The sequence below is a fragment of the Bos grunniens genome, chromosome 6, assembly GCF_055505025.1.
Source record: "Bos grunniens cultivar Pamir isolate PY7600 chromosome 6, Bosgru_T2T1.0, whole genome shotgun sequence".
Classification (NCBI taxonomy): Eukaryota; Metazoa; Chordata; class Mammalia; order Artiodactyla; family Bovidae; genus Bos; species Bos grunniens.
Window position 1 is genome coordinate 40,443,791 of NC_141170.1, and position 16,431 is coordinate 40,460,221.

General features: G+C 36.2%; 1 protein-coding gene across 11 annotated transcripts in view; it reads right to left on the reverse strand.

Moving 5' to 3' along the window:
- The window catches only part of ADGRL3 (adhesion G protein-coupled receptor L3), a 949,445-nt gene that overhangs the window by 184,060 nt on the left and 748,954 nt on the right, over nt 1-16,431 (reverse strand). For 7 of the 11 annotated variants that reach the window (XM_086407653.1, XM_086407652.1, XM_086407649.1 and 4 more), the window contains 2 exons: nt 5,218-5,520; nt 2,828-2,931 (listed from right to left, as the gene is read on the reverse strand). In XM_086407653.1, coding sequence (XP_086263779.1) covers nt 2,828-2,931; nt 5,218-5,520 — 407 coding nt within the window. The remainder of the gene's footprint in view (nt 1-2,827; nt 2,932-5,217; nt 5,521-16,431) is intronic. The other 4 variants (XM_086407651.1, XM_086407648.1, XM_086407655.1 and 1 more) reach the window with 1 other exon arrangement.

Here is a 16,431-nt window from a genome sequence, read left to right on the forward strand (position 1 = left end):
ACTGAATATACTGTTCAAATGAGAGAATCACTCCCTCTTTATTTTTCCCCATCTATACTGTTATTGGGGGTAAACAGTGTTCCTCTACTTGAAAAATTCTCAGAACCACAGTGAGTGGAGGAGGGGAGGAATAGATCAGATACCTATTTCACTTTAAGTTTTTCAACATGACATAAAACATAAGAAAAATGGGGAGGTCAGAGCAGAGGAAAGAGGATGGAGCAAGAGAAAGGAAGGAGGGAAGAGAGAGGCAGTGAAGAGAGGAAGAGAAGGATGGGAAAGGGAGGAGGGGTGAGAGAAGTAAAGAAAAACTGAACTCTGCTGGATACTTTCCATTTCTTAAGTCAGAGAAGACCACTTTCCATCCTCCTCCATCCTTTTCTCTGTCTTAAGAAATGGACTTACATGATATGTTTAAGACAACATCTCTCCCTTTGGCTTTTGTTTGGGTTTGGCTAGTGGGGAGGCTTGGAGAAGGCAATGGCAACTCACTCCAGTACTCTTGCCTGAAAAATCCCATGGGCAGAGGAGCCTGGTAGGCTGCAGTCCATGGGGTCGGGAAGAATCGGACATGACTGAGCGACTTCACTTTCACTTTTCACTTTCATGCATTGGAGAAGGCAATGGCAACCCACTCCAGTGTTCCTGCCTGGAGAATCCCAGGGACAGGGGAGTCTGGTGGGCTGCCGTCTATGGGGTTGCACAGAGTCAGACACTCTGTTACCAATTTTTCACCATTCCTTTGATCTGGCAACCATAGGCCTGGGGTTGGGGAAAGCTCCATCTGTGTTCCTAGCATTGGAATTCCTCTTAATCCCTTGCAGTTCACCTTTGTTCCCTCAATACCACTGTAAACAAATTTTCTGCCCAGGTTCCATCTGTTTGCTGTTGGGACTTGGGTACTGAGGGAGGAAATGAGTAAAAGGATGAATTCTGTGGAAGATGTTTTGGGAAGGAGGGAGAGAAAACAGAGAAAAATCACTATGGGAAGTGCATGCAGATTCTCTCTCAGAGGTTTACAACATCAATATTTAAATATGTTGGAGTTTTGTGGTAGCCTGTTCAACTACCATCATGTTTAATGAATGGGATAAATAGTTGGAGGTATAATGGATACACCAAGGAAAAGAGTGGAGACAATTGAAGAGAGACTAGCTAAGTGGGTATGGCATATAAAGGCCATCATGACCTATTCACTGTGTAGCTGGTATTGTTGCTAAGCATGACATCTTGTTAAAGGTAGACCCAGTTAAACACCAGCTCCAACGCTGACCTGGCAATAAGCACATAAGTCGATTTGCAGGGATTAAACGTTTGACAATTCTACAAATTTATAAGTAATCTAGCTAAGGCATTATAAATTTCAACTATCTAAACTGTATAATCTTAATATATTTTTACAGATGCTATAGGATTATACAGAAACCTTCCAAAAGAATGGAACATATCTGTTATAAAATAAAAACATTCCATCCCTAAATCAAATGGGCAACAACTGTCTGGTCTTTGCAAGGAACTGTGTCTTTTGTCATAAGATTAGAAGGTCTGCAGAGGAAAGGAAAGAATTAAGCAATATTATCAGTTAAAGTCACCGGTAATTTCTGCAATGAAATACGCCAACCATATTCAAGAATTATCATGAAAACACAGCTTTCTAGGTGAATTATTGCTGAATTAATGTTAACCCCCAGGCTAAGTATGTAGGGAATATTTTTTAAAAGTTGCTAATGTAAGGTGATATGCTACTGATCTTTTAATCTGATCACATCCAGTAAGTTATTTGCCCTGGGGTCTGAGCTACATTGTAATAAAATCAAAGAACATAAAAACTGTGGCAGGAACAGTACTGAAATTGGAGAAGCATCATTATGAATAGCAACAAGTATGGAGATGCATATGTAAGAGGGTAACTGGAGTCAATATAACCACTGGTCTTCCATGATTTAGGGTAAATAGATAGTTATGGCTCATCTGCTAAATGATCTACTGGGTAGATATTTATGGATTATTATACAGTATATTATTGAGGATAAGCCTGGTTAAAAACAAATAGAGAAAAGAGCAAATGGCACAGACAGGCTTTTAGTGAGGCCATCACTTGTAATATTTCTCAGGAAAAATCTCTTTCAAAAATTCCTCAGCATAGCTAATGTGCTATAGAAGGACTCTCCATTTTAGGAGTGCATAAATCTGCACAAATTGCTATAATAAGGATTCATCCCATAGCCCTTTTGGCATAAATGCACATCTGGTCTCTGTTTGTAATGAAATCAATTCAAAGCTCCACAGTGCATTAATAATAAAAATGTTCAACATATTGCAACCAAATAAGCCCTGCAAATTTGAGTCTGCAAGATTCTGTCACATATGTGTATACTTTTAACACTGATAAATGAATAGGTTACAGAACATTTATCAAATGGATTAAGATTCCAAAGGTAGATTTTTTTTCTTTTGGTAATTATTATTTCCACAGGAAAATCCATATGTATGAATACTAGAAGCTTTTGCTTGTTTGATTTATAATACCTCTTGGACTTTTATATCTGTAGTTCACAATACAATAAAATTTGTATTAATAATAAAACTATTATAAGCCATAATGCCAGTTTAGGGGAAATACACAGATTTGCCCTTTATGAACAAAAAAATTCTAGAATTAGCTCACAGCATATTAGAACTGTCATTAAATCTTGAGTTAAAATAAAATGGGAGAATTTTTCCACATTAATTAAAACAAATATTGACTATTTTGTTTTTAGCTGTTATATTCAACAACCGAGGATCTAGAACTGGCAAAGCCTTCCTTGACAGTCACATGGTTTACCTTCTGTGTTATATGGTTGACCCAAGGAGAAGAACAGTTGCTAAGGTCTGGTCCCTGGGGGTCCCAGATTCCATCAGGAGCCAGGCAGAGATAAGTTGATACTCCTAAAATAATGAGAGAAATAGGTCTGCTTCAAATATTCAAACAATCTTCATTATAATGACTTTATGTCCATGATATTTTTACATATGAGCAAAAGATAAGATTGTGATCATTGAACTGAGGTAATGACTATTAAAGTACCATTTACAGTACCTGGCAAGCAAAGCAACTATCATTAGAAAATCATAACACAACAAACACTCAGTATTTTTAAAGCATTTACGGACAACTACACCAGGTACAGGGAATAATTTCATGAATTACATGAATAAGCCTCCATGGGGCTTATTGCTTGAGTTTTCAGATGTAAGGTAGCAGCTGAGTCATAAAGGAATCACTCTGCAAGGTGGGTAAGGGCATTCCAGGCAAAGGAAAAATATGGTGTCTTTGGGAATCAAGTGTTTTGAATTGAGGTCTGCTGGGTAGGGGAGTTGTATTTAATGGAGTTGGAAAGGCTGGCAGAGCCAGATCGTAAACGCCCTTGTCTGTCATCTGCGGGTGTTGGAAAATCAATGAAGGCCATTAAGCAGAGGAGACAAATGGGCTGATTTAGGTTTTAGAAAGATATCTGTGGCAGCAGGATGGAGGATGAATTTCGGGGAGTGATGCGGGGGCTATGAGGAAGCTATCACAATAATTCAAGTGAGAAAAGACTGTGTGGGCCTGAACACAGGATCAGCACAGGGGACAGACAAAGGGTAAAAGTAAGACCACAGCATAACACAGTCACCTGGGAGGGAGGGTTTCAGGTTTTCTTTAAATCTCTTTCTTCATTTTCACAGAAATATAACGACATATTTCTGTAGGTCTTTACAGTTTGCTAACTGCTTTCAAAGAAAAAGTACTTCACTAAGCTCTACAACAAACATCTGAAGAAGTTGGTGCTATTATTATTTCTCTTTTAGAGATAAAGGAATTGAGTCTAAAATTAGGGAGACAGTTCTAGAGAAATTAAAAATGTTTTCTGATTCCAATACCATAGAAAACAATGGGACTAAACACTGTGCACCTTCATAAAGGGAAGAACGATTTCAGAATAATTTTAAACACTTTGCTGAAAAAAATTAAATGTGCACTTTTATAAAAATCAATATACATCTTCTGATCTTCCCATCACTTCATATACCATGGAATTCAAAAGTACACGTCCACATTGAAACTTTGTTAAGACAAACCTATTGAAGTAATCAAATCAATAAAACCCAGAGACAGAGTCCTAACAATGTTAGTCTAATGACATCTATTGCCTATTTGTTTTATTTACATATTTTATGGAATAATTCAAATTTTATGCAGGGTATCAAGTATTAATTTTATGATGATTTATATGTAACAATAAGAAATCAAACTATTTCTGAGTTTGGGATATTATGAATTGTTAAGCGTGAAAAAAGCAGGGGGCGGGGATGTGGTGGTGGAGGGCAAAGAGCTATCCAATTCTTGACTGTTCCCTACAGAAAACGATGCAGGATTGATGTCTCCAGTGGTTGCTGGGTAAGAGGAGGTTGGCTCCTCCCAGCATCATCCCTGACAACAAAGAGCCTCTGATTATTAAGGCCGGCTATGAGGACTGGTAATAAAAGATAGTTAAATCTTTTCTCTTGTTAAATGATATGTAGTTCCAGTGATTATCTAATATAGAAGTCCTCAGCCTAGTTTTGTGTAATATATATTTGATGGTAACAAGCATGAGAACTAGTGCCCACCAACCCAGTGATTTAACTCTGAGCTTTTGTGTAGAAGAGCTGGCTCTTTGGAACTTGTGCTGTGCCGTGTTTAGTTGCTCAGTTGTCCAACTCTTTGTGACCCCATGGACTGCAACCTCCCAGGCTCCTCTGTCCATGGGATTCTCCAGGCAAGATTACTGGAATGGGTTGTCATGCCCTCCTCCAGGGGATCTTCCCAACCCAGGGATTGAACCCAGGTCTCTCCGATTGCAGGTGGATTCTTTACCATCTGAGCCACCAGGGAAGTCCCTTTGGAGCTTAATTGAAACTTGACCTAGAAACTGCATGGCATGGGTGAGAACTACTGGTCTCATAAATATTACCAGCAGATTCTCACCTGTGACTTCTTTAGGGTGCATTCTCAAACTCTGGCAATATTTTGCTTTCAATTGTAATTCGGCTGAATCCAGAATGTAATCAAATGTTAAAATATGTCATGACAAAAACCAAACAAACAAACCCCAAACCACACCGACAACAAATAAACAAGACAAGAAAATGCTAGGAAAGCAAGCCAAACTAGCAATACACCTTTAGCTTAGTTTTGCAGGACAAACTTACCTATAGTTCCTGCAGGGCATGGCTGCTTCGCCATCTGTCCTTGACGCGTCTTAAACCACATGATTTCACGAGCTTCCACAGCCTCACAGCTCTCTTCCAGAGCTGGGATTTGGGGCGATGCTGATGGAAGGTGTGTGGTAATGTCATTAAGCACCTCGACAGCTGGAGATGGGGTGCTGGTACTCCGGTTTCTTCTTCCTGACACTGAGGGGGTGGTACTCCTGCCTGGGCTCCAGGTTGTGGTCCGAAGGGTGGTACTGGTGGTGGTGCTTCCCGTGCCAAGAGGTCCTGTGGTAGAGATTTCTGAAATAAAATCCAGAAGAAAACACCTGCATTGCTGGTTCACAGTAGGACCTAAAGACATCCTAATATGTCAGAAGTCTTCTTTATTTGACGATTCAAGGAGCTTTAAACATGGGAAAGATAAACCAATGTCAAAATTTGAGAGTGCCACTTGAGTATCAAAACAAGTCATTTGACTAATGTTAAATGTAGTCTTGTCTGTGGTTCTCTTGGACTTCAATTATAGAAAACAAAGTTACAGCGCAATTCAACTCTTCAGTAAGCTTTAAGAAGCTTCAGGACTTTTCAACAATTAGGGGATTAAATATTTTAAAGCCCTCTCTGTACCATTTTCAAACTCAGTATAGATAGGGAGGGAGCTATATACTGAAAACAGTATTCTTTCCACATTAACTGTAACATGAGTTTCTAAACTGTTGCAAATAGAGGAGAGACCAAAAAAAAAAAAAACCATCAGAAATTTAAGTGCTTACAAACTAAAAAGTAAAAGAGCAATTCTGAATCTCCTTAACACAAATTGGAGTAGCTTGGTGATTTTACTCTGATGCTGTTATTGTATCATTGTATCAGAACTTTCAAGCTTGATATTTGTTGTTCAGTCACTAAGTCGTGCCTACTTTTTGAGACCCCATGGACGGCAGCGTGCTATTCTTCCCTGTCATTCACTATCTCCATAAGTAGTTTCCTATTGGTGTGTTCATAAATTATTTACTAACTAGATTTTTTTAATTGGCATTTTCCCAATGTACTCCAAAATCCAAATGAAAGTGGTTATTCCCAATGTACTCCAAAATCCAAATGAAAGTGGTTAGGCTATTTGACGAAATATTAAGTGAAAAGTGAAAGTGTTAGTGGCTCAATCAAGTCCAACTCTTTGTGACCCCATGGACTGTATCCCATCAGGCTCCACTCTGCACTGCATTCTCCAGGCAAGAATACTGGAGTGGGTAGCCATTCCTTTCTCCAGAGGATCTTCCCACCAAGGGATCGAACTCAGGTCTCCTGCATTGCAGGCAGGTGCTTTATCATCTGAGCTAACAGTGAAGCCTAGATATTAACAGGTTATTAAATCTATAATGTATACAAAGGAATGTCCTAATAATATTATAGAAATAACCACTGCAGAGAATCATCTTTCTGGTATAATACAGTCAGATTCCCATCATAGGAATACAAGCATATACCAGCCCTCCACATACATACACTGCTTTTCTAACTGTAAGGTTAGAAACTACTCAGCCTCACTTACAGGCAACAAACAGTAGGGGCACTGGCTCCAGTCAGATTCAAAGTATCTCAGGATTAAGAAACTGTAGAGAGTCCTGTGATGAACCTTCTGCTTGCCATTCATGGTCTGCTTTACTGTGCCATCAACTAGACTCTGCTAATCCAGCAGAGTTGCCAAATCCATCACAGTGCATTTGGGGTATAAAACAGGACAGAGGTACTATTTGCTATTTTGTTTTCTTGCTTATTTTTCTGTTTCCTCTCTTCCTCCTTTTTCTCTTGTGTCTCCTCTCTCTATGGGAATGGTAATGTTCGTAACTACATTTACTCAAAGTTCATACAAGAAAGCAGAGTATTCTCTTTTCCCTTCTTTTGCCTTATACACATATACTTAAATTGTCAGGTCTGGCTGATTCTGTCTCATTAAAAAACTTTTTTTTCTTCCCAGTCATCATTACCTACGCTCAGCCTATCATCATCAGTGAATGAAAACAGCAGTCTTTTAACATTTTACTAATAAAAGCAAAAAATATGAACAGTAGTATTTCACTAGCTACTTTTGCAAAATACAAATTCAGGATTTATAAAGTAAAATTATTGACCCAGCATTTAATTCAATTCAAATATAAAATTTAGCAACATATTTTAAAATACTAAGTGAAACTGAATTCTTAAAATAATCAACAGTAAAAATGATTTTAATATATGTTTTTTGCATATAAAATTATCTGGATGTTTCAAAAAGAAAACATAAAATTAAGAAAATTTAATAATAAAAACTTGAAGTTTAAAAATTATGTATTGATATTAATTAATGTTAAAATTAAGTGATATAATTTTATTAATATTAAGCAATAGGTTTAAAAATGTGTGTCAATGGTGTCATTGCTGGGATGTTAACACATTTTCTGTGCAAATTTTTCCAGCTGATGGAAAAAGTTCTTTTTTGACTTCTTACTGCTTGATGGAGTAGTAAGGCAATAGTTAAAAATCAATTTCAAGTTATCTTTTCTGATTCCAATTTCAATAATGCCATCTCTCATTTGGACTTTTGAAGGAGCTGTTTTGAATAACAAATTTTTGAAAGGAACTGTAAATCTTCTCATTGACAGTGAGCTACAGTTTTTGTTTCAAGCAAAGCATTTTGAGTTCTTTGCCTTCTAGTTCAGTCATTGATTTTCAACTGTCCTCCTTCTCTTCTTGAGAATTATGTAGGTACTAACGAATGCTTTCTGAATAAATACATCCTTCTTCAGTTAGATATTTTAATTAACATACAACGCTCTGAGAGAAGAGATTTGTTTGCAATCATGTTTGCTCTGATAAAGATGCTGCACCATTACATGTGCATCACATGTGTGGTGAGAAGATTCTTCAGCTTACTGTGTCAATTACATGGTTAATGCACGAGGAGTAATGACATTATCACAAGATTTTGCTTGCTATAATTCCAGACTTGCCAAGTTTGAATGTATTTGTCTTTTAGCATTGATTTAATATGATCATTATGCTTTATTTAAATGATCCAGATTTCAGATTTTTAGCGACTACAGTATCCTACCAAACTATATTTAGCAATAGCATCACATAATGAAAATCAATGTTCTTTATTTTTCTTTAAAATTTCACTATCCAAACCATTCTCTACCTTTTGCCAGGGGCATTCTTAGGGTATACACTGGAATAGGTGACTCACCAGATTAAAATCCTTGAATGTTTTCCATCTGCCTTTCAAACAAAGGCTGACTGCTTTTTCTTCATGCCTATAGCCCTTAGGAGTTTCTTCCTTCAGCTCATGTACAATGTTTTTTCATCTTTACTTCTTCTCTTAAACCATAGGAAATCACCAGTAGTTTCCCAGCTGTCCTGTTCTTTTGGCCCCAGGGTCTTTGCATATGCTACAGTATTCCTACCCTCATTTCCATCTGATAATTCCTATGTATTCTGTGGAGTTTGGATTGGATACAATCTCCATCAAGAGACCTTTTCAAATTTAACATGACAGGATTATGTGTTACAATGTGTTATGAAAAAATTATTTTCTCAACTTTTAGCCTTGTGTCTAAGAGTTAATAAGCTCCCAGCCAATATAGATGACCATCAGGGATAGGTCAAGGAAGCAGGGGAGGGTCCCACTGTAAAACTTCACAATAGATAGGAATGGATAAATGGGGAAAACAGCAAGCAGGGCATCTAAGAATATCTACAGTTGATGGGCTGGAAAATATATTTTATCAATGCATTTTACTCTCCATTAAGAAAATTCTTATCTCAGAACAATCATATTTAAATTGAATTATTTTTGTGAAGCATTAACACTGATAAAAATTATATTTTTATGTTTAATTTGTTATGAAGTACATTGTAAGGACTTCATTTAGTTTAATACAGAAATACTAATGTTAAGGATCAGTATAGAACTTTTTCCCTCAGAGCTGTGCTTCAGAGAGATGTCTACAAGCAGGGTCATATCTTTCTGTTTGACTTTAAGCAGAATAAAAGTCTATTTCCAAAGCTGTCTCTGATCCTTCATCCCTTCCCTTCCATTTACTGCCATGTAAGACTTCACAAGGGCTCTGCTCAATGCCAGCTTTTGGAAGAGTAAGTACAACTAGTGATATACACATATTGTGGCCAGCACCCAAGAAAGAACCTTTTATTGGTAGATGCTGTGGGGAAAGATCTACATTTATTAAAGAGTGTTACCAACACACTTGGCAAAGCAAATGACAGAGAACAACAGATTAATAAACATTTACTATCAGTCATGGTATTGCTGGAGAAGGGACTGGAAACCCACTCCAGTATTCTTGCCTGGAGAATCCCATGGACAGAGGAGCCTTGTGGGCTACAGTCCATGAGGTTGCAAAGTGTTGGACACACATGACTGAAGTGACTTAGCACAGGACATGATATTGTTATTTATTCCTCAACACAACTGAGAATTATTGATTGCTTACCACGTGCTGTTCTAAACACTGGGATACTGATATGAACAACAAAAACAACAAAAAGTAAAAACTCCTGCCCTCAAAGAGCTCATATTTTAGTATGATAAACAGGACAGAAATTAGAATATATAGCATATTAAATATTTAAAAGTGCTAATGACAAGTAGAAAAGAAAAACAGGGGAAAATAATCAGAAGTGTTAGAAGAGGGAATTGCAATTTTTAATAGGGTGTCAGGTTTTGCTTGGCTGTTAAGGTGACAAGGAAGACCTGAAGGAAGTGGAAGACTGAGAGATGTGAATAACTGGGGAGCTTTCCAGGTAGAGGGAAAAGCATCTGCAAAAGTCTCTATGCAGTGAGATGGCCAGTGTGGCTGGAGCAACATGAGGGAAAACCAGTATGAGATGAGAGCACAGAGGTGTTGAGGGACTGAGCATATAGGACTTTACAGGTATGGGGAGGACTTCAGTATTCACTCTGTCTGGTGTGGGAAGCCACAGTAAGTTCTGAGCAGAGGAAAGATATGACCCGACTTAGGTTCAGTTCAGTTGTTGTGTTCAAGAGTAAATGAAATGGAAGTAGGGAGAACAAGTTCCTATGTGACCATATATTTGAGGGTTCAGTGGTGATGAAGATGACTGGAATACTATGGGTCACATGCATACAGACGAGAACATGGGGCTGTAAGAGAGGTGATGGCTTTTGAATATGGATACTATGCTCCTCATTGGTACATACTAGGCCTTCAATAATGTTGGTGGAATTGAGTCAATGCCTGAGTCTTTATTTTAACAAAAGAAGAGTTAGTCCTTCTCAAGTAAACTCCTCTTCAGCTTCATCTCAAATACTATTATTTACTTAAAATTGAAACGACCACATAGACATATTAACTTCAAACAGTATGAACATATTTCTGAGAATTCCTGAGTTATAATCAGCAGAGTTATGTTGATTTTCTCATTACAGTAAAATTTCCAGAAGTTTTGATTTATGAGAATATTAAGTAAATTTTGTTGGTTACAAAACTATGCACACACAAAAACTGGGGGAATAAATTCAACTGAATTGAATTTACTGATTTCTCATCAAGCAGCAAAACATTCAGAGTGTAATGATGCTGAATTGGTATTAGGATTTAGAATAATTTCTTACTTACAGCCTCAATATTGTATTTTATTTCCCTAGTTTTGACATCATTGTTACTGAATGATGTAACATCAGTAACATCCAGTTACTGAAGTTATCACCTAATATTTGCAGTGACATATGTTTTATTATTAATTTATAATTTAATATTATTATAATTGTAGTTTACCTATGAAGACAAAGTGGTTCCAAAATATATGGGTTATACATGATTTATTTATAAGTATGAAGTTAAATTCAAGAAAAAGAAAATTATTCTGTTTCTGGAAATGAAACACTCAAAGTGAATAGGGAAGAAGAGCTCATAATTTAAGCTCCAGTTTTTTTTTTTTTTTAAGAATGTAATTTTAGAAACTTTGATGTATTGCAGATGCTTAAAGTAATATATATGTTGTCATCCCTGTTATATATGCACAAGTTCCTAAGAAACTGATAAAATGTAAGGCCTTTGTTCAAGGTGGCTGAAGTTCTCAGCTATTTGTTTTGCTGTTTATGTCTAGAGTCTGGAAAAAAGAAGGTCATTAGATTGTATTCTAAGCACTTTCTTAAAAGCAACAATTAAACAAACTCAAGTATTTTTTTTTTTTTAACCAAAGAACCTAACAGTGACACAAATGGGAGATCCAACTCATTGCTGGAATAGGAATACAAGATTGAATATGACATGGCCCCTCTCCTCAAGGAGTTTATAGGGTAGGGTAATCAGGTTTATTGTATTATGAGTTGTAGACAGTCAAATCTTGGCTCTTCACTGTGCCTATCATGTCTCTAACACTGATAAGACCACTAAACATTTCATTTTCCTCAGGTAATTAAAATTATAAAAAAGAAAGAGAGCTGCATAATCGTCATATAAATGATACTTAATTTCAAGTAAAAACATAAACATTCTTCTAAGTCACTTAATAATCAGCATATAGATTACAGACTTGATAAAGTAATTCATCCTTCCAAAACCACATTTAAACTCTTCAACTCTATAGCTTATTGAATGCAAGGAAATTTGATATTCTACTCTGTTTTCCATGCAAGTATACTATCTGACATATATTAAATACTCAGTAATTCATGATGAGTGCATGATATAATAATTATCTATGCTTTATTTTGAAAGTATGTTCAGATATATGTATATATGTAACTGTATCTCATTACATTAAGGTTTCAATAAAGTTGGATTAAATAATTTAATTGTTCATTCCAGATTAAATTTTGTATGATTTAATTTACAGGAGTTTCAAACTTTTACTTCCATAATATTAAGCCATAAGATTAGTATCAGAAAATACAGACCTAGACTCTTGAGAAACTTACATATTTATATAGATACTGGTAATTCCATTAATTTCCTCTAAAATAAAGGAAGGGGTAGAAATTGTCTTTATTGTTGTTCAGTTGCTAAATCGTGTCTGAGTCTTTGCGACCCCATGGACTCCACTATTCTTGCCATAAGAACCCCATGAACAGGAACAGCATGAAAAGGCAAAAAGATATGACACCAGAAGTTAAGCCCCCCAGGTCAGAATGTGTCCAAATACGCTACTGAGGAAGAGTGGAGGGCAGTGAAAATGACACTCAGTTGTGGATGTGGGACTCCCTGGTGGCTCAGATGATAAAGCGTCTACCTACAATGTGGGATACCCGGGTTTGATCCTTGGGCTGGGAAGATCCCCTGGAGAAGGAAATGGCAACACACTCCAGTACTCTTGCCTGGAAAATCCCCCGAACGGAGGAGCCTAGTAGGTTACAGTCCATGGGGTCGCAACAAGTTGGACATGACTGAGCGACTTCACTAATAACTGATAATGTGGATGTGTCTGGTGGTGAAAGTAAAGTCTGATGCTATAAAGAATAATATTGCATAGAAGTTGTCTATCTTGAGAGAATTAAGTGCTTGAATGATTAGGCCAAGGTATTTTCTGTTTTATATTCAAGAAAAAAATTCAGGACATTTATCTCTAAGGCAAATGTTTTGACTAGTCCTCATGTTGGGAAATTAGTAATTTCTCCTCACTCAAATATATACCAAATAGTTTATTTTTCTTTTTACTATCATGCCAACCATGCCTACTGAACACATTCCAGATAGTATAATAAAAACCTCCCCAGTTTGCTTTCTCCTGGTGATTTTTCTTTCAATAAGATGGAGTCATGCATTTCACAGGTAGTAATAAATGGATCAGAGAAGCAAATTGTTAGGAAAAAATTACAATTTGGAATAATAATTTTGAGGTTTCTCTACTAAAATATATGGATATACATATATATATATATACACACACACATATGCATAAACATACACACAAATACATGCATATGCACATCTCACATATATTTTAAATTGCTAGGGAAACAAGCAAATAAAATGGATACTGATTATACTGAGGTTTTTTTTTTTTTAACTCCAAAAGAATTATGTTCATTTTCAGAGGCCTATGAAGAGAACTCAAAGGCTTCATAAAACAGTATATTAAAAAATTTAAAGACACTGAGGTGTACTGGAAAGAACATTCATTTTAACTTCAAATATTGGATAATCATCTACTAGCTGTGTGGATTTGGTCAAGTTAATTCTCCAGAAAGCAAAAATTAAAGCTTTAAAGATGTGGATTCCTATATTCACTTGAATATAGGACATACAATATATTACATGTTATAATGTGTTCAAATTATTAAAAATAATATAGACTTACAATAGATATTCAGCAACAATCCCGGTAGATCATCCGGTAAAGAGTCTGCCTGCAATGCTGGAGACCCTGGTGTGATGCCTGGGTCATGAAGACTCCCTGGAGAAAGTATAGGCTACCCACTAAAGTATTCTTGGGCTTCCTTGGTGGCTCAGATGGTAAAGAATCTGCCTGCAATGTGGGAGACCTGGGTTCAGTCCCTGAGTTGGGAAGATTCCCTGGAGGAAGGCATGGCAACCCACTCCTGAATTTTTGCCTGGAGAATCCCCATGGACAAAGGAACCTGGTAGGCTCCAGTCCATGGGGTTGCAAAGAGTTGGACACAACTAGCGACTAAGCGCACACACAACGTAACATTATTATAATCAAATTCAGGTTATCCTAACATGCCACTGACTCTGTTTCAGGAAAGTTATAAACAGCCACCTAATTTAGAAGGTTGAACTATTTCCTGAATTTATATAACAAGAACTGAAATTAGACCAGCCTGAAGTATAGTCATAAAGTTTATCTTTTTCACCTCAAGCTCTGAAGGACATTTAAAACCCCACTAGTAATCTACTACCTAGTTTATCCAAACCAGCTTTAGAAAAGATATAGGATATTGTTACTTGCACTCCAAGGGGAAATATATATATATATATTTTAAGTAAGAATAATTTAAATAAGGAGAAAATATTTCTTCAAAATCATTTGTCTGCTCTGTGGTATTTCAGAACATGAAATTTGGGAGCATACAGGGTATAACAAATCATTTTATCCCAATAAAGTTAAATTCAATAATTAGCTTTAAAAGTAAAATCGGAGGGACTTTAGTTTCAAAGTGGAGAGAAAAAGGAAATCAATATTTTAAATCAATATTCAAATATATGATATGAATAAGATCAAACTACTGTAAAATCAAAATTACAGATGGCCCACATAATTTAGGAGTCCACAAATCATAATAAAATTCAATCAGTAGCTTGATCTCTTAGAGGCACAGCCTGGTCTTTATATAGGAGAGTGCCAAAATTTTGTAACACTCTGCAGGCATGTTTTAAGACACCTGATAGCCCAAAAGCCCCATTAAAGACAGACTCTTGCTGTTTTGCCCAACAATGATGCTCAGTGCCTGCAACAGCCTGGGACACAGAGAGGCTGTTCAATTAGTATTTGTTCAATAAAAGCACTCTAGCATCAACTGCTTTGATTCATTACAAAATCTTAACATTGGGACTTGCAAATGTGATTGTCATTGAGCCCAGAGGACATTGCCTTTCTTGTTCTTTACTATCATTCCATTCTAACCTAAGCCTATTCTATTATGATAGCCTTTTAGAACTCTTTTTTATTTTGAAATAAGCATAGACACATAGGAAGTTGCAAAAAATAGTACAAAGAGTCCCTTCCTTTATCTTCCCTCCAATGGTGAATCCTTATGTAACCACAGTATAATGTCAAAGCCAGGAAATGGGCATTGGTACAGAACTGTTTAATTTTCACTGTTCTTCACCTGCACTCATTTATGCACACCTGCATATAGTTCAGCGTGATTGTATCTCATGTAGACATGTTTGTCTACACCTGAATGATACAGGAATGTTCTATCTGTATTCATACCTATACACTCCCCTCTCATCCCTATTTCCTAGCAACCTCTTAACTATTCTGCATCTTTATACTTTCAACCTTTCAAGAATGATATGTAAGTAGAATCATAAGCATGAAACTTTTGAGACTACTTTTTTTCTTTATTTTTTTTTAATTTTAAACTTTACATAATTGTATTAGTTTTGCCAAATATCAAAATGAATCCGCCACAGGTATACATGTATTCCCCATCAGGTCCACCCAGGTAGTTGCAGTTATCAATAGTTAAGTCATCACGAAAATACCTGCAATCTTTCACCTTTTACCTGAATGATTTCTGAAAAATGCAAATATAATGTTGTTGCCTTTAAAAGCTCCCAACTGATATTATTATAAATTTGACATGCTTAAACATGATTTTAAAAGGCCTCTAATCCTCATCCTGCCTACTTCTCAAGCATCACTGAAGCCACCCTGCCCTTGTTCTCTCCCTTCTAATAATCCTGGATTTACTTCCTGTCCCAAAAAGGCTCCCTGTCAACTTCAGTGATCCAAATGTTTCTTTCTGGAACATACTCTTCTCAGTCTTAACTATTTTTTCCCTTTCATATCCCACTTCATTTCGCTAAATCCCTAATCATAAAGATAGCTGTGATTTGTAATGATTGCAATCAGAAAAGGAGGAAGAGTGAAAGAAATGATCATTTTTAGATGACTCATAATTGTATTCAGTGTATGTTTATTATTTTAGGACATTAATTTAGACTGAGAGTTCAAGATTTCATTCATCTCAGAGTGTTTTTTTTTTTTTTTTTAACACCACCAGTTAGGAAGAACCACATGAAAGGACGTTTGCATATGAGTACCAGCTGTTGCACTTTCTAGATTTGAAACTTTGGGCAAACCTCTAAACCAGGAAAAGTATTCGTCCCCTTTTTTAAAAAATGGGTAAGACAGACTTACGAATGAGAATGAAATATTGCACACCTAGTACCCAGTTCCTGTTAGATAATAGGTGCTTAATAAACATTTTGTGTATGTGTGAAATCCATGTAAGATATGCAAATGGCTCAAATGTCCAATGAAGTTATTTGAAAGAAACAGAAAATTCTATTTGACTATATAATTTTCATGTCCCCAAAATTATGCATTATGAGTATATTTTCTATAAAATAGAAACTCTGAATTCTATGAATGTGAAAAATATACTTGATATCTATCAAAATGCAATTTTATCAGTCATCACATATGTATTAAGTACCATAGAATATGTCTTTTATAGTATAGCTAATAGATCAAACAGTAAACAGAAAGAACTATAGTTAT